Below are 20,379 nucleotides of genomic sequence, written 5' to 3' on the forward strand. Positions count from 1 at the left end.
AGCAGCCTCGGGTGACATAAGTGGTCTTTACTGGGTTCGTAAGTTACAGGTAAGTACAACAGGGTAGACATGAGACAAGTTCATGGGAGAGAAGCATCCACCGGTCCCCCCTGTGCCAAGCATAAGTTCCCAACTGACTCTCTGGAATCACAGCAGGTTAAACTCAGACCACACATCAGAAGCAACCAGATAAGATAAAACCCAACACATCTCCCTACGCCCCTAAACCCCCCCCCCCCCCCCCCTTTTAAATAACAATATAAACACTACGGAAGGTACAGTCACCAATACAAATTTAAATGACCACAAATCACACACTATCCATCTAAAATTCACCTATCTAGCGAACCGAGCAATAAAGCTATTCACCTCCAAAGACATTTACAGTAGCTACCAAATAGCCATACCATTTCCAGAACTATCAACAGTACCATAACAGGCGTATTATGGAACTCACACAAGGGAACCAGCCCACCTTCAAGCGCAAAACCTACACCAACTAACCATCACACCTATAACCTTTACTTCATCATCTGCCAACAACTAGTTGTGCCAAAACACAAACAAACTGGGTTCTAACCCCACTTCCCGCCTAAAGCAACAAATACATCGCCACTGTATGGCACCAACCATAATGTCGGCATCCACATACCAACAATAGGCACAAAACACCGGGAATCCACATCCCACAACAATTTGCACCACTAATGCGGCATCTCAATCCCACTAAATATTTGGCACCATTCCTGAACAACCATATGCTCCACTGGGCATCCAAACCCACATAACAATTGGCACCATTCCTGAACAACCATATGCTCCACCGGGCGTCCAAACCCGCACCACAATCGGTACGAAACCTGAGCAACCATATGCTCCACCGTGCATCCAAACCCACACCATAATTGGCACCATTCCTGAACAACCATATGCTCCACTGGGCATCCAAACCCACATAACAATTGGCACCATTCCTGAACAACCATATGCTCCACCGGGCGTCCAAACCCGCACCACAATCGGTACGAAACCTGAGCAACCATATGCTCCACCGGGCATCCAAACCCACACCATAATTTGCACCATTCCTGAACAACCATATGCTCCACTGGGCATCCAAACCCACATAACAATTGGACCCCTTCCTAACCACAATTGGTACCATACCCAAGCAACCATATGCTCCACTGAGCATTCAAACCTGCACCACAATTGGCACCTTTCCTGAGCAACCATATGCTCCATACACCATTTGCACCACCACCCGCACACATTCCCCCACCACAAACCAAATGGACGAATTCGGCATGAAAACATGGTAAAACAAATATTTGAGTTGCACCACACAAGAGTCCCAAAATGTTATGCTTGCAGAGTCCATCTTGGAATGTATCTGTGGAAGAAATGTTAGGTTAATGCACAGTAAAACATGACTGAAATTTCCTCTAAATCCACTAGGTCCCCAAAGTCATCAACAAATTATCAGCATACTCATTCAGGAACCACAACACACTTGCCACCATATATCACCATTTGCATATAGCTTCACACATGTCATCACTGGTACCACATACATACCATCTCTTATGGCAATCACCAGCGGAAATACCTTCCCACAAAACATGTTCAGCCAAAACTTAATAGAGCAACAATGTAATATAACCATAACGAGTGCACATCAGCTAGCAAACACTGCTTTTCCACTCACATCATCCTACCTAAGACGGCATCACAACTATACACTCAACCGAACTCGCAACAGACAATGCCCCTAACGTTGATGCCCCCAAATCTGCAACATAGCCTCTTGCAGAGACCAGCACTGTGGCCTAATGATTGCCCAAATCGGTGACACCCAATAAATGCATAGCAAGATCATCATACTAAATATTGCAATAACACAGTGAATGACCATCACCCTTTTTTAGATGAGACCATTGACGATGTGACGGGCATTACGGGATTCACTTGTTATGAACCTTTCGATCCAATGCACGGGTGGACCAATCAGAGCCCACTAACCAACAACAACATTGCAACAATGGGAACATACAAAGCACTCCCAAAGAGCGGCACTGAGGATACATTGACTAAAACATTTCAGCAATAAATATAACGCCGCCAAAATCAGAAAACATTTTCTTCCCATTGCGAATCCTCATTTTCTTCGAGAACTCTGCTGCCCAGCTCCCGACTCCTGCATCACTACAAACCTGGCAGTTCTTTGGAGAAAACGTCACCGTAGACCACAGCAGATGTATAACAGTCCGCCATCCTTTGCACATACTTGCAGTTCTGATAGTGAAATTTGACCTCTTTTAAAACAACTCGACACCGACGCTGAAGATGCAGTCCATTGGAATCTGCATTGGCACCTAGTAGTTCGCTGTAACGTATTGTCAATTGCCCGGAAGCCCCTTGGAGCACGTTGGGAAGGTCCTTTTTTCAACCCTTGCAGTGACGAAGACCTTAACTGTCACCGGCTCCAGGAACGTTAGACCAACGTTCTTTCACAGCAAACCTTTGCCAATACCACCCGTAGGACAATGACGTCACAATAATGGAGGAGAGCGCAGCCACGGACACAGCTCTCTGAACCAACCGTCTTCTGGCCCATACCAGTAGTGATGTTCCCACACCAAAGCAGGCAGACCTCCAAGCCCACCACGTTTACGCCATAACTGGTAAGGACATTCCACAAGTACTTCACTGAAGCTCCGGTTCCTCCTCTTAGATGCAATTTTCACGATGACCATTAAATGAGATCCCCCGGCCCCTTAACTACTGCCAATACAAGCCGCACCAAACTCGGATGCGCTCCTGCACACAGCACCTTCTTTGAAGCATTGCCAATCCCATTTGAAGCGCCACACTCGGATGCGCCAATGCCCTCATTTACTTTTCTCAGGCGCTCGCTGTGGCGAATAGCAGAACCAATGAAGGTGCACAGCGCTGCCCCCCAAAGTCACTTCAGATGTCCCTGCCTATACAGTCATGCAGGACATGGGGCGTGCTAACCTTGGGGCCGGGGGCGGTGGAGGCCTCTGATGCCACACTGCTTCCTGATGGGCAACTTCCTAGCCACCCTTGTCTTCTGGTTGCGGTTCAGGTCCTTTTCTGTAACTGTTTTCGCCTTGCTCCTTTTTAGTTCCTGGTTCCCCCTCAGTCACCAAAACCTTCGTTGCCAGTGTTCAATTGTAGGTTTTGAGTTGTACATATTACTCAGCAGCCTTGGGTGACATAAGTGGTCTTTACTGGGTTCGTAAGTTACAGGTAAGTACAACAGGGTAGGCATGAGACAAGTTCATCGGAGAGAAGCATCCACCGGTCCTGCTGTGCCAAGCATAAGCTCCCAACTGACTCGCTGGAATCACAGCAGGTTTCCATCATAACATTCTACAGTCAACACTCTAAACTCAGACCACACATCAGGGTATGCAGTGATAAAATCGCAGCAAAAACGTTGCCTATACAAAAAAAAATTGCAGCAAAAATGCAGTGGTTGGACACGGTAAAGGTGTACTCCATTATACCATTTAAGGGGTGCTGGGATGTCCCCCGCTCACCTTAAATGGTAGAATGGGTCCGTGGATTGCTGCGGCAAAACCACAGCATTTTTACCGCCATATTTTGTAACCACAGTAATTTTTGCCGCGATTTTAACACATCGAACCCACATCAGAAGCAACCAGATAAGGTAAAACCTAACAGCAGTATCCAACACTTTCACTAAATATTCTAGCACTATCCAACACATTCACCAAACATTCTAGGACTGAAGTTTGATTATATAATTGCATCAGTCCTGAAATATGTTGGGGAGGGCGTTTTGTGCCTTTTTAAAAAATATATCGAATCGCTTTTGATGTGATTCGGTGTTATCTCCTCTAGGGGGATATGATATTTTATTTATATCACGCAGGTACACAAGTGTTTCAAGGTAGACCAGAGCGTACCTCTCTTTTTCCAGGTATGAGCTAAAGGCACATGACGACATGGCATCTGCACCTTTTCTGAAAGGGTATCTGAGCAGTGGCTTGGATACATTGGTGAACTTAATCAATTGGCTTAACATGATCAGGGCCTAGGGACACAAAGTTCTGAGTTCCTGAGAACAAGATGAAATGTCCATTGTAGTGGTTTTTAGGACAGTGTCCTCTTGTCCTGCCTTTGGTTTAAGCCACATGCTGCTTCTGAAAGAAATAGAGAGGCGTGCATACTTCTAGGAAACAAAGGGCATTTACTGCCTGTAGCCGAGCACATTTAGCACACCAGATGCTGTGCGCTCTGCGCTTGTTTCATCGATGGAACCATCCATCTCCTTATTAGGGGGCTAGGGGGGGGGGAAATGGCATTCCTGTCAGCTGCATCTCATTCCATACACCAGAGCAAAGGTGTCTTCCGTGTCATTCCAGACATGTGTCCTTAACATGTCAGTCACCCACACAGATTCCAGATCTATGATTCAATAGATGCTCACCAGAGAGGTCAGGCCTGTCATGATCCGTCACCATCCTCCTACATAGTCTATTCTTGATAGTCCCCTGCAGCCTCCAAGTAGGAGCAAATGATTGCTCTTTCTTAGAGTAAGGTAAAGGGGCCCTGGTACTGTTTGAGTGTTCCACTCCTTCTGCCTCTGTGTCTCGGCTGTGCGGTGATGCTCCTTCTCTTCTGTATAGCTGTACATGTTCACACTGGGGGGGGAAGAGTAATTCACAAGGTATCCACACTGGAGGAGGTGAGAGGGACAGGTTTTGTGTACCTTGGCAGTCACTTGTAAAGCCTGTTTCCATGGATACCACAAAGTATTGGAGCTTCCCAAGGGTTGTAATATAAAAGGGTCTAATGGACTAGAGTTACTTCAGGTGGATGCCATTTATTTCCTGTAAGGGATGAGTGTGGAACCCATTGTTGATGCTAATATTCACACATGGAGTGCATGAGTGGCAAGGAGCTGGCATGATGTTTCATAGCGATGACTTGAAATGTGGGCTACGCACATGGAAGGGCTGTAGACTGAAATGATTAAGAGATATCACTATTGTTTTACAAGGACTGCGAGCAGAACCTTCCTCTAGACAGTACTTTTGTGTCATTGTTTGCCAGGGCCCGAACATTATCCCAGCGGACATCATCTTCATTGTCAAAGAGAAGCCCCATCCAAGGTTCAAGCGTGAAGGGAATGACCTGCTCTACCTGACCAGCATCGCCTTGGGAAAGGTATGGACGTGTGTGTGGGAAAGATAGCATGATCCACTTTGCGGTGACGGTCCCCTTCCCCGACCCCTCAACAAGTACAGCCCCCTGGTCATGGCTCCAGTTATCGCTAGCTCTCAAGTGTGATGCTTTTAAATATGTACGTTTGCTTTTTTCCTGTTAGCGGATAGCTTGCAGGTATAGGTTTTGCTTCTGACATGGGGCAAGCCTGCACTTCACACATTTAAGGGGCACAGGCCGACTCAGTCCTTCACCCATGACAGGCTGATACATGGAGTACCATTGAATTGGATTTTAAGAGCAGCTATTATTATAGTGCTTAGAAGTGGCCGGAGTCTGGCATGAATCGCTATATCATTATATATATATATAGCACAAACCTAACTCACAAGTGGTGCAGGGTAAGGATAACTTGAATCAAACCGGATGTCCTCTGCAGTTCATACAAGTGTAGCAATTAACCCCTTGTTTTTAAAATGCCTTCTCCTTTGTGGTATCTTTTCAACTATATAGGTTGTGGTCATTCATCGATTGTATCTGGCTCGTGTGAGCTTCCTCATGCCACGAAGCGCAGCCGCACCAGACGATTGCCAGTTCTGCGGCAGATTCACGTCGAGGCATTTGGTCACCCTTAAAAATGTACAAGTCGCCACTCATCCACAGCAGCTTCCGGTCTCGTTCCCACACTGGATGATCTCCCTTTCTCTGCTCTCACCTTGGATTCCTTGGCATCCCTCACATGGCTCCCTCGATGATGGGTGTTCCTTCGTCACGGAACTCCCGCCACCTCTGCTCTGGGCTATTGTGTTTCATCCTTGCGTACCCCTTCTCTTGCTTCCATGTTGTCCTCTACCCAGAACAGAAGTGGAGCTCCGTCTCTCACGTCTGCTCTCAACTTTCTTTCTCTCCATCACTTACTCTTAGTTCAGGACATCTTTCTCTGGTCCTCAAATATCTGCTGGAACCAGTAAATGTGCCTTCAACTAAGGCTTGTGTTAGAAGCTAGAGCCACTGCTTCCATGGCCTGATATTGAATCATAGTAGAGGGACTACTGCCATTGCTGGTCTCCCCACATGCCAGTGGTAGAGGCCTCAGTGGGATCGATATGGGTGAGCACCCATCCTACTGAGTGGCGCTTGACTCATAGGACTGTCCATGACTAGGATCCTCACTGTGTGCTTTCTCCCCCAAAACAATACTTGTGATGACCTGGCAAGAACTTGGAGACCTGAATACAAGAATGAGTTTAGCGTTCTCTTTTTTCAGATACGTAATTTCACACAATCCTCTACTCCACACATTCCACAGCCCCATCACAGTGGGATTAATTTCTCGTGAGTGGCTGTGCCCTAAACTGTCTTTTCAACTGCCCCCATTTGCTGATCATCCTTTTATCGTTCTGCCTTTTTTGTTGTTGCTTGTAACGTTTTTTTAAGGCCATGCCCTAATCTCAGGTTTGTCGTTCTGTTAGTACACACTGGCCCCTAACTGAAGCTTTTCGTTGTATTGTTAAATAAGCCATCGAGTTCCCTTTGTTACTTTTCTTCTCATCCAACACCACAATTGCTCCTATTCATTCTTCTTCCCAGCTACTTTGATCTCGCCCTCTTCGCTACCCTTCACTGGTCCTCTAACGTAGCCAACCATTCCTGTCAAAGCTATCCGACATAGACCCCTTTACCCAACCATCTCTTTTTAGTTTTGGCTGTTAGGTGGCACTATAAGCCAAAACGATTGCATTGGAGCGCATAGGAGGGTTAAGGGATGCCAGAAGGAACACAGCCTTTGAGCCATGTTTAGCCTCTATGGCCATTTCCTCCCTACCTACCTTCCCATCCAAACCACACCCTACTGGTATCTATTTCAGATAACTTGGTCACAAAGTAGAGTTTATCTAAATAGTCTTCTGAACTGAATAGCTAAATGTATGCTGTAAATGAGTTCCTGGTCTTTACCAAGAGTCCTAAGCAATGCATTTTCCTTCTTTTTCTGTTCCTTGCACCAAAGTCTTGTGAAAACAAGTTAAGGCGATGCTGACAGTTTTGGCTTTCGTACAGATATTAAACTGGCATCATATGCCCAGGTACTAAGACTATTTCTCAGCCGTTGCCATCTCATGGCCAGGTTGTACCATTATGGCAGTGCCTGGCAAATGCCTATCCTATGCAAACACAAAAGCCAAAATTGTTGGCTTTGTACATACTTGTTTGTGGACCCATGGATAGAATGTGCCTAGCCTAACGGCCTCGCCCAGATAGCTTACCAAGTCCATTGTGTTTGGTCTACATGGCTAACTCGCTCACCGCTAATTATTCCCCCGTAAGCTGGCCCATAGCGACTATTAACTGGTACACCCATCTTCATTCAGCTTTCTCAACAGCCATCCTGGGTAGCTCTCACAGCAACACTTAGAGAACACGGCAAACCCTCATAGATACTAGCCCACCCAGCTCAACATTGTTACCCCACACAACTCCTCATCTACTCGATCACATCACTTTGTGCATGTTAGTCCCAGCTGCTTGCACCTTTCCCTTGAAACCCCCATGCCACATTCGTCATCCACCGTGCCCCTCCCTCCAGATCTCATTAGTCCATTATCATTAAGGCTGACAATTGTGTCACAATCTAAACGGTTCCTTTCCAAATCTGGAATTCCGTCTTTTACCAACTTGTCATGTAGAACTTTACACAGATTAAGTTTAAGGGTACATACTTGCAATGCTAAATGAATCAGAATGCTATAGTTCTCCAGCATGGGGTCTGGCATGGATTCACATGCTCATGAATATTCCCCGTCGTCAGGCTGGGAATCCTCGGTAAAGAAAAAACCAGTATCAGTTTCGTTTCTGATCGGTCTTTCGTAGCAATAACCAATCACTGGTCTCTGCGTCATACTGACCACAGCCAATGACTGCCCTCTACCTAAGCACCGCCTCTGGCAGCCATCTTCAGATTTTTACCGCACGTTTATGTGATTGCTCTCGAGCGTTAGTGCTATTTTTTCACGTTTTTTCGGTCAAAAGAGCCTCAAGCTCCACCGACTCTCCATCCGATCAACGGGGACCCGTGTCGGATTCGTCTACGCCCCTCAAGGGTGAAGATTTCGTCGAGCTACGCTTTTGGAGGACTCCAGAAGTTTCTCAGGCCCGGTCATGGCCCAGGAGAAGGGAAGCTCGACGCCCGGAAAGCTGTTCAGGGTCTGCCCTGGATGCCAGCTGCAAAACGTCTTCAAGGAGGACGAACACTCTTTTTGTCTTTACTGCCTACATGAGGACAAGACGCACGTGGAGAAGGACTGTGCGTTTTGCGGCAACATGTCGGAGCGGACCATGAAGGACCGCCATCAACGTCTCGCCAACTGGCTGGAAGGGAAGAGCCCGTCCAGCGAGAAGAAGAGGAAGAAATCCGAGCGGTCTTCTAAGACCTTTGAGGACGCCCCGGCGACGGGGGTCCAACATAAGGCCAAGCACCGCGAGTCCGCTGACACCGGGAGCGCCGAACGGTCGGGCTCTACGGGCGCCAGGCTGGGCGCACCCTCCCCGGCACCATCAACCACGAGCCAACGCTCTGGGTCGGGTAAGAGGAAGGCCGAGCACCCGGCGAGGCTCCTGGAGAGGCCCCGGTCGAGCTCGGAGGGGGAGCGAGGCAGTGTCCCCCCCTCAAGGATAAGGCGGTGAGCGCACCTAAGGTGGTGAAGGCCTTAATCCATCCGGCCAAGCCCTCTATCGAAACTGTCGCGGCGGCCCTGGCTCAGCCTGTGGAGGCTACACCAGTGGTGGCGACCTCGGGGCTCAGTCTCCCTGCCACCTCGGAGGGAGTCCTCTTTTGTGCCCATCGATAGGACCCCCGTGAAATCCCCCGTGGGGAAGAAAAAGGGGGGGGGCAGGGCGTCGTCGTAGATTCGGCCTCAACCTCGGAGGAGGAGCTGGTCGAGGTCTTAAGCCACGGCCTCGGCGTGGAAGAAGACCGGCCCGTCGGGATGGATCCCGACGCAGGTGACTACGACATCGTCGAGGGTACCGACGGGGCCCCTGATCGCCCGTCGGATTCCCCTCTGCCAGCGCCGCGAGACAACTCGGCGGCCATTTTGTTGGCTATACAGTCCTTATGCTCAGAGATAAGAACGAGACTACCGTTGCCGACGGAACCTCTCCCGTCGGGGGACCCAGAACCGGGACCTTCTGGGGTTCCCCCTACCAAGAAAAGAAGGATTCACCCTCCGCCTCCTTTTCAGCCGTCGCGCCCCTTCCAGCCCTCCTCCCCGTCCACCCGAGGGGATGATACGGGGACTGACACGGCAGCGACATGTACGGACGACAAGGTATACGACGAGGATGTACCGTCGTCGCCTCCCACCAGGGCTTCTCCGCCCGACGAGATTGGATCGTTCACTCCATGATCACCAGGGTATCCGAGCTTTTCCAACTCTGCCCTGAAGAGAAGAAGGAAGGTTTCCTTTATCAGCGGCGCGAGGCCAAGAGGAAGACGGTCCTCGCAGTGCCTCTATTGGACGACATTTGGGATGAGGGCCTCACCCTCCTCAAGAACCCTTCCACGACGCCAGCTAGAAGAGACCGGTACGAGAAAAAGTACCGGGTCCCGGACACGGCCCCCCTGTGCCTCCGGGCTCAGCCTACCCCGGTCTCCGCGGCGGCCAGGAAAAAAGCGGGGGTGGGGGGGTGCGGTCTCCACATCGACTTCCCCACCGGACGGCGAGGGAAAGAAATTGGACGCTATGGGACGCAGAGTCATCTCGTCTGCAGCGACGACGATTAAAGCGGCCAACGCCTTGGCTATCGTGGCCCGCTACGACAGGGAGCTCTGGTACAAACTGGCTCCCCTGCTGGACTTCTTGCCAGACGACAAGAGGGCAGAGACCCTGGAGATCCTGCAGGAAGGTGAGGTGGCTTCGGACCACGCCATTACCGTTGCGACGGACATCACCGACACTGGGTTCCGCCAGTTGGGCAACAGCGTTTGCCTTAGGCGGCGTGGATGGCTCAAGGCTACGGACTTCCGTCAAGACGTTCAGACCAGAGTCCTGGACATGCCCTTCGATGGGAACAACCTGTTTGGGAAAACAGTGGACGATTCCCTTCAGGCTATTAAAAGCGGACACCGAGACGGCCCGGGCCCTTGGAGTTCTGCAACAACGACGGCCTCCAAAGGTTCCGGCGGCGGTTTCTCCACCTACCGTCAAGCGGCCCGCTCGTCGTCTCAGGAGGCCTACAGAGGACGAGGCAAGTCTGGCGGACCCCGCCGTCGTCGCCAAGGAGGTCAAGGCGGCAAAGCCTCGTCGAAGCAGGATTGAACCGGCCGTGGGGTCAGGCCCCCACCGAAGCACCCCGGTGGGAGGCCGGCCGGCGAGCTTCGTCAGCGTATGGGAGTCCATCTCCACCGACCGTTGGGTGCTGGACGCCTTGGCCCGGGGCCACGCGCTCGAGTTTCAAAGAAGGTGTCCGCGCGTCCCCCCCGTGGCCAGGAAAGAACTTCACGTCCCTCAACTTCTCCTGGAGTTAAAGGCGATGCTCAGGAAGGGCGCCATCGAACTCGTCCCAAAGAGGCTTCGGGGCTCCGGAGTTTACTCGAGATACTGCCTCGTGAAGAAGACGACAGGGGGGTGGCGCCCCATCCTGGACCTGCGACGTCTGAACAAGTTCATCAAGGCGCAAAAGTTCCGGATGGTCACCCTCCAGCGGGTCCTGGGTCAGCTGGAGGAAGGAGACTTCCTGTCGTCGTTGGATTTGGAGGATGCCTACTTCCATATTCCCATCCTAAAGGGGCACCGAAAATTCCTCAGGTTTGTGGTCCAAGGGCGTCATTACCAGTTCAAAGCCCTCCCCTTCGGACTACGGTCGGCACCCAGGGTGTTCACCAAGTGCTTCGCACCGGTGGCGGCGCAGCTGCGCCGCGAAGGGATCCACGTCTACCCCTACCTGGACGACTGGCTCATCCGAGCCAAGACGAGGGAGCTCGCCGTGGCTCACACGGCAAGGACCGTCCAACCTCACAGACTTGGGATTCTCCGTGAACTACGCCAAATCCCACCTGGTACCCGCGCAAGACGCTCTGTTTCTGGGAGCGAGGTTCAACACAGTGTCCCTTCTGGCCTCCCCGTCGGAGGAGAGGCCCAGGACCATCCTGGGCAAGGTGCAGCGGATGTTGGTGGCCTACGCGGCCAAGGTGAGGTCCATCAAGTCCCTCCTCGGAATGATGTCTTCCTGCATCTACCTCATTCCCATGTGCAGGCTCCGGATGCGCCTTTTGCAGTAGTTCCTGGACGCGCGCTGGATTCAAACGACGGGCAGCTTCGAGGAAAGGATCACACTCGACGAGAGTTTCCGACGAGCGATCCGGTGGTGGGGCACCCGCGCGCATCTGACGGCGGGCATGGACTTCCAGACCCCAGCCCACCAGGAGACAGTGACCATGGATGCCTCCCTGGAAGGGTGGGGAGCGCACACCGAAAATCTGCACGCAAGAGGCCTTTGGCTCCCGACGGAGAAATCCCTACATATCAACGTCCTGGAGCTCCGTGCAGTGTTTTGGGCCCTCAGGTCCTTCCTTCTGTCCCTCAAGGGCAAGGTGGTGAGGATCTTCACCGACAACACCACCACCATGTTTTACATCAGGAAACAGGGCGGAACCAGGTCCCCAGCACTGTCCAAGGAGGCGCAGGACCTGTGGCATTGGGCAGTCGCCCAAGGGATGTTTCTGGTGCCGTTTCATCTGGCAGGGATAAAAAACACCATCGCCGACTCACTCAGCAGGGAGCTGCGCTCGTGCCACGAGTGGGAACTATGGCAGGATCTAGTGGATCGCCTCTTCTGACGGTGGGGCACACCCCAGATCGACCTGTTCGCGACGGCGACGAACTCCAAGTGCCGGAGGTTCGCCAGCAGGTTTCCCCAGGCGAGGAGCATGGGCGATGCTTTCTCGTTCCCCTGGGAGGGCCTGTTCCTCTACGCGTTCCCTCCTTTGCCACTGCTAATCCGGCTCGTCAACCAGCTCAAGAGGTCACGGTGCAGGATGATCCTCGTCGCACCTGCGTGGCCGAGGCAGATATGGTTCCCGGACCTTCTGGACTTGTCAGCGTCCCCGCCTATCAAGCTGCCGGTGGACGCGGATCTGCTCTCCAGGGAAGGAGGCGCCATCCTCCACCACGAGCCGAAATCGCTGAACTTGCAGGCCTGGCTCCTGCAGCGCTAGAGTTTGGAGGATATGACATACCGGCCGACTGCAGAGAGGTTCTTGCAAAGGCCAGGGCGTCCTCGACTCTTAAATGCTACAGACACAAATGGAAGAGGTTTTCTGTCTGGTGCCACGCACAGAAGATTAACCCTCTACGGATTATGGCTCCCCAGGTACTGCCGTACCTGCTGACGCTGGCCAAAGCTGGACTGGCACACGCGTCCATCAAGATTCATCTTGCTGCGATCTCCCGATACACCAGAACCACGGGCCGGTCGTCCTTGTGGTCTCATCGTCTGGTGAAAGAGTTCATGAAGGGACTGTTCAGATCGTTCCCGCCGGTGAAGGCGCCGGAGCTCAACGTGGTGCTGACCAAGCTCATGGGACCTCCGTTCGAGCCTCTGCACTCGGCCCCGTTGAAGTTTCTGTCATGGAAAACAGCGTTTGTGGCCATCACCTCCGCATGACGGGTGGGAGAGATCCAGGCCCTTTCCTGCAAGGCCCCGTACTTGACTTTTCACGACACGAGGGTAGTGCTCAGGACGCACCCCTCCTTCATGCCCAAGGTACCGTTGGACTTCCATCTCAACAAACCCTTGGTGTTGCCTGTGTTCTTCCCGTCGCCTTCGTCGCCGGCTGAGAGGACTTTGCACTCGCTGGATGTGGCTAGAGCGCTGAAGTTCTACGTGGACCGCACGAAGTGTTTTCGGAAGACGTCACAACTCTTTGTGAACTTTGGACCTGTCAATCAGGGGAAGGCTCTCTCGAAGGCTTCCATTTCCAGATGGCTCTCCGGCTGTATCATGTACTGTCATCGGTTGGCAAACCGACCGCTGCCTGGCCGTCCGAGAGCCCATTCCACCAGAGCGATCGCAGCTACCACGGCGTTCCTTTCTGGTGTGCCCCTGCTGGACATATGCAGGGCTGCTACGTGGAGGTCGACACACACCTTCACGAAATTCTACTGCGTCGATCGGGATTCCAGGGAGGAGTCCAGGGTCGGCCAAGCAGTGCTGCGCAACCTGTTCGCCTGAGGTGAGCCTGGTGAGGAGGTAAGATGCTTAATGTTGAGCCTTTGCCACCTCCCGTGGTTGTGCATGTGTGTACTGCTATGTATTCTTTATTCATGAGCATGTGAATCCAGCCAGACCCCATGCTGGAGAAGGAACAAGTTACTTACCTGTAATTGTTGTTCTCCAGCATGGGTCTGGCATGGATTCACATGCGAACCCTCCCGCCTACCCCTCTGCGGCTCTTCACTTGGTCGTACTGCCACTTCACGTGCTTCCAAATCTGAAGATGGCTGCCAGAGGCGGTGCTTAGGTAGAGGGCAGTCATTGGCTGTGGTCAGTATGACGCAGAGACCAGTGATTGGTTATTGCTACGAAAGACTGATCAGAAACGAAACTGATACTGGTTTTTTCTTTACCGAGGATTCCCAGCCTGACGACGGGGAATATTCATGAGCATGTGAATCCATGCCAGACCCATGCTGGAGAACAACAGTTACAGGTAAGTAACTTGTTCCATGTGGGTGTCTTGCCAGTGTTGTTGGAAACCAAGGTTATAGGGAAAACCAGCAGATCCCATTTGGGAATCCACCGCATGGCCAGTCAGTGATCGATCATCTGGCTGTGCTTTCTTCAAATGATCCAATGTGTTTTCTTTTTTTTTTCCAGGCTCTAATAGGATGTACAGTGGAGATAGAAACCCTAGATGAGCGGCTACTCAATATTCCCATCAACGACATTGTTCAGTAAGTAGCAAGGACAGAAATACAGTGCACAGACTCCTAGAGACCCCATCACCCCTTAACGCTGTGCTATCGAGTGTAGTTCATTCAACATGTAGAGTACTCAATTTGGCACTGCGTGTAGGGCTCCAAACTGTAAAAACAAGTAAATTGAGTGAAACACGGATGACCGTTGCCTGTGTGTAGCTATTCTGCATATTGCATTTCACCAAGGAATGGGAGTCTGACCCCATTAATCATCAAAGCCCTGTAGCACTTTGTAATGTCCAGTGGCAACACAAAGGGACCTACAATGTTGGAAGCAGCAGCCATAGTGGAAGCATCTTCAGAAATAAATATGCACACCCGCTCTAAAGTCCCATTTACTCCACATCTCATGTAACTTGTGTTCCGGATCCCATGCACGTCTTGCAAGAATCTGGGCCTCTGAGCAAAGATGGCACTTGGCCCTGTTCCGAGTCCATTCATTGCACACACACTGGGACTGTACCAGATTTGGCTATTATCAATAGTGCCCTCAGCAGGGTGCACTAGCCCTCTTTTCTCGAGCAAGCTAGAACCCTTGCCTCGACTTGTAACGTGGGTGTCTGCTGAACAGTCTAGCAGCCGGAAAATGTTCTAGATCAAATTGGTCAGGGATATGGCAAGACAAGCTAAGGGAAGGAAGAAACAGTTACCCAACACTGTCTAGAGATTAGGAAGGGATGGAGGCGGTGTGACGAAGTCCCCTGGATAACCGTGGGGCGGTTAATGAGCCCAGCGGCCGCACCAAGAAAAGTATTCATGGGATCTCCAGGCTGGACACACTCAGGCATGATATAGTCAGAGGCGCATCTTTTCCAACACTACAGACTCCCGCGATACCCTTCTGTAATCAAAGAGGATCACAGGCCTTCATTTAACCTCAAGACAGCCCTTTTCCAAGCCGCATGAACCCATGGCACAGTACTAACTGCACAGCCCTCAGTGAACAGGCGTCCACAATATCATTAAGCACCAAGACAGGGCAGGGGAGACCCTACAAGAACCAGCAGCCACTGTGGTCAGTTTTATTAGGAGGAATGAGTCCCTCTGTGGAACACTACTTATATACCATCCTGTTCAACAGAATACTGTAAGCCACCAATGCCATGCTGTCCAATGATATACTAGCAAGGATCAAATGTTCACACTCCAACACCATGTCCTAGGATGTACCATTTGAGAACATGCAAACCAACTCCATTATCCCTAAAACTAAGCATACTAATGCCATCTATCGTGCCTATGCTTACCCACACACATGCTCCAACATCATACTTGCAACACTATGGTCTCCCAATGTATGCTCAATCAATACCAGGTTTTCCAAAGTCCTATTTTCTAGTGCCTGCAAGCATATACTTTACTTGAGAATCTTTAAGCAGTTCATTGCATAGTAATTGTTGTTATTGTTTCAGTCCCAAGTACAGCAAAGTGGTGCCAGGGGAAGGCATGCCTCTGTCCAAGGACCCAAACCAGAGGGGTGATCTCATCATCCAGTTTGACATCGTTTTCCCCGATAAGCTAACCCCCGAGAAGAAGCAGCTGCTCCGACACGCCCTCCTTATGTGAGGCCCCCCACATGCAAGACTTGGCATCACTACAGCTCCCCAAGGAAGCACCAGCATACTCGGAACTGTGGCATTAAGGCTTCATATGGTCTCCGCTGCACTTGTACTGGCTGTGCCAGCAGTGTTCCTCATGGGACCAGATCCTTTTGAAGCAGTGGCATGTACATACAGAAACGAAACATTGGGATCCAGCACGCACCAGTAAACCTCACAATAAACTGCTACAACACTTCATCAATTCTGTTTGTTGTTTAGCAGGACCTTGGAGGAACTCTCCTCCACATAAGTTACCCTGGGGCAGTAACGTGGTTTGCTTTGCTTCTGCTTAGTTTTGACTGCCAGTTGGGGCCCGAGCACTACAGCACTGAAACTGGTATTGTATACCCCAATAATGCATCCCGACATATGGAAATTGCAAGCCTATTCAGTGGTTGCAGAAGAGGGACAGTGTCAGTCTCTGTTTGCAATAATGGCTAACCAAGCACCATCAAATTAGTAGACTCAAGACTGCGGGCAGTGTCAGTGTTTTAGCAATAGTGTATTGACACTGTCTTTGAGGGGTATGTCTCTGTTGAAGCTCACTGGTGCTGATACAACGTTCATTCTGCTGGCCAAAGTGTTGCTTGACCTTCAGAAGGACTGGTAAAACACGATTAACTGGTGAACTTTAGTTGTATTGGTGATAAGTATGCAAGTCTACAAAGATATGAAGTGCCATGTATTATTTTTGGTTATAGGAGAGTCTCACATTGGGGATGCAAGGCCAAGACCCAGATGGACACAGAAGGGCCCTGGTCACCATTCTCAGCAACCATGGAATTTAGCAGAGGAAGGAGGCGGTTACGATGAAGGCCTTGGCTAGAGTGAGGAGGGAGCAGAGTACCAATGGGAAGCATCTCAGTCTTGCTGGCATAGAGGCAGAGTTCATTGGAGTTACACCAGGACTGGATGGCAGCTAGTCAGGAATGATGGAAGGAGAGGATCAGAGGGAAACAAGTTGATCTGCAGAACACTGGATGGTGGAAATTAGGTGTACATGCAGAGCAAGATAGATGTTAAGGAGAAAAGGTTGGAGGGGGCATGCCACAGCTTTTTAATGGAGTGGTGACTGTTGCAGAAGAGAGAAAGTAGAATGAGAACAGCTGGAGTGTTAGAATCAAGAGATGCAAGCAGTTCACCAGAAGAGCAGTTTCCGGGCCTCTGGATGCTTGAAAATCCAGATTGATGGTCATGTAGGCAAACCAGTTCAGTGTGCTCAGTCAGTTTGGGGAGGGGTGAAGACCAGCTTCTCTAGGAGTTTCCAAGGAACAGGGTGATGCGGCGGTAGTTAGCTGGACAGTTTGCAGAAGGTTTCTTCCTCAGGAGGGGCACACAAGAGAGCTTCAGGGAAGAAAGTAACGATCTGGTAGCAAATCAACAAGTGCAGGGGCAAGAGAGCCAACATTGTCCTTAATGGTTGTGGCGGAACAGCGGAGACCTTCATGGAGAAGACGACTAGTGACCTCATCAGGTGTGATAGGAGGAAAGGCAGGAGGGGCGGTGGGAGGCCACAGGAGGCAGGTGGTGTGGGTAAGCAAGGGTGCTCAGGATGTCTTGAGTTTTTGAAGTGCAAGTGTGGCCAGTGCGTTGCTGAGGGAAGAGGTGAGGTGGAGGCTGCGGTAGGGTTGGCTAGTCCCTTGCTAGTTTTGAAGAGTTCAGCCATGTTGGGTGCAGCGGTGAGCCCTTTTCTTGGAGCAAATGGCGAGTTGGCATTGCCTTTGGAGCAGGTGACAAGCCACTTCCGTTACCAGGTGTTACGCTTGGAGACTTTTTTTGTAGATTCTCATTGGGACAAGAGTGTAAAGAGTATTAGTGATGGCATGATGGAGGCTGCTGAAAGCGTCAGTGGTAGAGTCTGCAATGGGGGGGGGGGTGATGGTAGATGCAAAGGCATTAGCCGACACTCATTTCATCAGACATTCATGAATGAGGTTGGCAAGGCTGGGGAGGTGCAGTCAGAGGACCCAGGTGAACAGAATGGTCCGACTAGAGTGGGGTGATGAGTGGGAAAGAGCAAAATATAGGTGTGTATGACATCGAACGTGTCCAGCCAACAGAGTAGGCCCTGAGGGGAGAGAGCAAGGAGCAGAGGTCACAGAAGAGTGGATGCCGTGATGGAGACATGGTGGATGAAGTCACCCAGGAGGAGTTTAGAGGTGGTTGCAATGAGGAGAAATACACAACCAAGGGGTGGGAGGTGGGGGAGGGGGAAAATGGTGGTAGAGCCAGGTGGCCTGTAGATAGGGCAAAGGTCCGTGAGGAAATGGGAAAGATTACCAGCTTGCAAACCAGGCTCTCGAAGAAAAGGTGGGTATTAGGAACAAAGGGATCCACTCATTGAAGAAAATAGGGCAACCCCACAGCCAGCACACTTGGAGATGATCTTAGACATCAGGGAGAAGGACATCAAAAGCAGTGCATGAGCTGGCCTTGAACCAAGTCTCAGTAGGCGCAACAATAAAGGAAGAGCGATGTCAGTGTTTGCTTGCAAAACGAGCATTAAGCATGGCTAGATGCAAGAGGTCACTGCCTTCAAAGGTTTCCCCAAGGTGGGGTACACCAGTTGGAGGAAGGAGTGGTAGGTGCAGAAAGAAGTTGGGACAGCAAGCACCAGTCAAAGAAAAGGTTGTGCCGAGGACCCTGAACCAAGATGGTGCCATTGTGATGGACATTAACGATACACCTGGATGATGAGAAGCCCAACAGGAGTACTTCCCATTGGCTAAGATGTGCAAGGAACAGTGGAGCTTGAGAATCCATAGATATGGGACAGAAAATTCAGTGAAAATCTGACTGGAAGTTGCACTGACAGGTGTCTGCGATACGTAGGCCAGGATGCCTGAGCTTTTTTTCTTCCAGAATTCATGAGGGAGGATAGGTGAAAGTATAGCAGTTTAGATGGTTCAGTGCCACAGGGGCGGAGGATAGCGGGAACGGGCTGCACAGCACAAACTCAGGCGGCCAAGCAAAGAGACCAAGGCATTTCAATTAGCCTAGAGTCCTAGAAACTGGGGGAACAAGGCTGGACTACCCGCCAGCATCAGTGTTGCCCAGTTCAGATGTGGCAATGGTGATTCCCAGGAGTCTGCCACATGAAGGTACTCCACTCTTACCCGAGCAGGATAAGCACCCCCCCCCCCCCATCTCATGAGACCTACAAATTGTATGCTTTGCCCTCAAGTCTGGCACAAGTGGTTAGTACCCTTCGCTGCATTAGAGTATTCCTCTCCCCTGAGGAAAGGCATGCCCCTTTTCAGAAGTGGTCCAAGTGGAGCGACATAGGTGAGCAAGAAAAGGTCATAACCCTGGACAGCGCAGCATTGTGCAAGGTGAACACAATAGGCTTCCATCCTTCAGAGGTAGTGGCAACAAACCTTTCCTGCAACAAAAATAAAACTATTCCTCCTTGGGTAGTGCAGCAAAATGTGCATGGCACCTGTGCCCAACGTAGCACAACCAATATCTACATCTCACCCATCACTTCATGCCCACCTTAAATCATGTAGCACTTGTAGGCGGTCACCATTTTGCATACATGTTTAACAGGAACAGAATGAAATAAGTGATCCTGAAATACGTGGCTGGTTTACTACTTCCCACCCTAATCGAAAGCACAACTGCAAAGCTATGGCTACTAAAACAGCCTTTGTACATCCACAAGGCCATCAAGAGATGCCCGGGCAACTTAGTGAAGGTCCCAAGTGCAGACTAAACCTACCACCTTCTGCAGAGGGCACTGCTTCCCTTTACAGCAGAGGGGAAGACCCCACTACAGACGTGCCAACTGTACACTTGGTGTGTGTGAAGCATACACCAATGAGGTCTGCGCTGCCCTCATGATTCCTGGTGTGCGACACCCAGGCTAGCCAAAGGGCACTGCTGAGCAGCACAGGTTAGATGCCAGGTCACAGCTCCACGCATAGGGGCAGGCAAGGATACAGTAAAGCAGTTTCCTGAAGCAAACGCTTGAGCCGCTATGCATACCCACAAAAACCTCCCAAGTTCACCTACCAGATGGTACTGTGTGTAAGTATGTACGGTAGACCAATTAGCCAGGAAATCTAAAGGCGTAGTGCCCAACAAGCTATGCACTTTTATCCTATGCCCATTCTTGGTCTTCATACACAGAAGTTTAATGGAACCCAAACAGGACATTTCCCCTCACAATAAGCCTATTGGCCACAAGAGGACTGGACCTTTTCAAAAAGCAGGTTCACTTCCAAGCATACCCGTGGCAATCAGATATCTGATGCCCCTTGCCCACCTGGCACTGTGCCCAGAGACAGCCAGTCTACACCACTAGCAAACACCATCCAACAGTAGCCGCTCCTGCAAGAGACCACCTTCAGGCAGAGGGCACCAGGAAGTGCCAATGGAAGTAAAAAAACTGATCACCCCTCCCACCCCAGAAATATTCTGTGCTCGGTTCACGAGAAAGTCCAAAGGGCTCCTGTTAACAGCAAACTGCACTGAAGAATGCAAGGGAGGAAACAGGCAGAGAGAATTCCAAGCAAGGCTCTAGTTAAAAGGTAAGGAAAGTGGCACAATACCACCCACACCAAATCAAACACCAAGCAAGTACA

At 50.7% G+C, this 20,379-nt stretch overlaps 1 protein-coding gene across 1 annotated transcript in view; it reads left to right on the forward strand.

Annotated features, from left to right (window-relative positions):
* The window catches only part of DNAJB13 (DnaJ heat shock protein family (Hsp40) member B13), a 119,865-nt gene extending 103,876 nt beyond the window's left edge, over positions 1-15,989 (forward strand). The window contains exons 6-8 of the mRNA XM_069640134.1: positions 5,107-5,220; positions 14,092-14,168; positions 15,605-15,989. Coding sequence (XP_069496235.1) covers positions 5,107-5,220; positions 14,092-14,168; positions 15,605-15,758 — 345 coding nt within the window. The 3' untranslated portion in view covers positions 15,759-15,989. The remainder of the gene's footprint in view (positions 1-5,106; positions 5,221-14,091; positions 14,169-15,604) is intronic.
* Positions 15,990-20,379: the final 4,390 nt, after the last annotated feature.

The sequence above is a fragment of the Ambystoma mexicanum genome, chromosome 7q (genome assembly GCF_040938575.1).
Source record: "Ambystoma mexicanum isolate Mex_15411 chromosome 7q, UKY_AmexF1_1, whole genome shotgun sequence".
Classification (NCBI taxonomy): Eukaryota; Metazoa; Chordata; class Amphibia; order Caudata; family Ambystomatidae; genus Ambystoma; species Ambystoma mexicanum.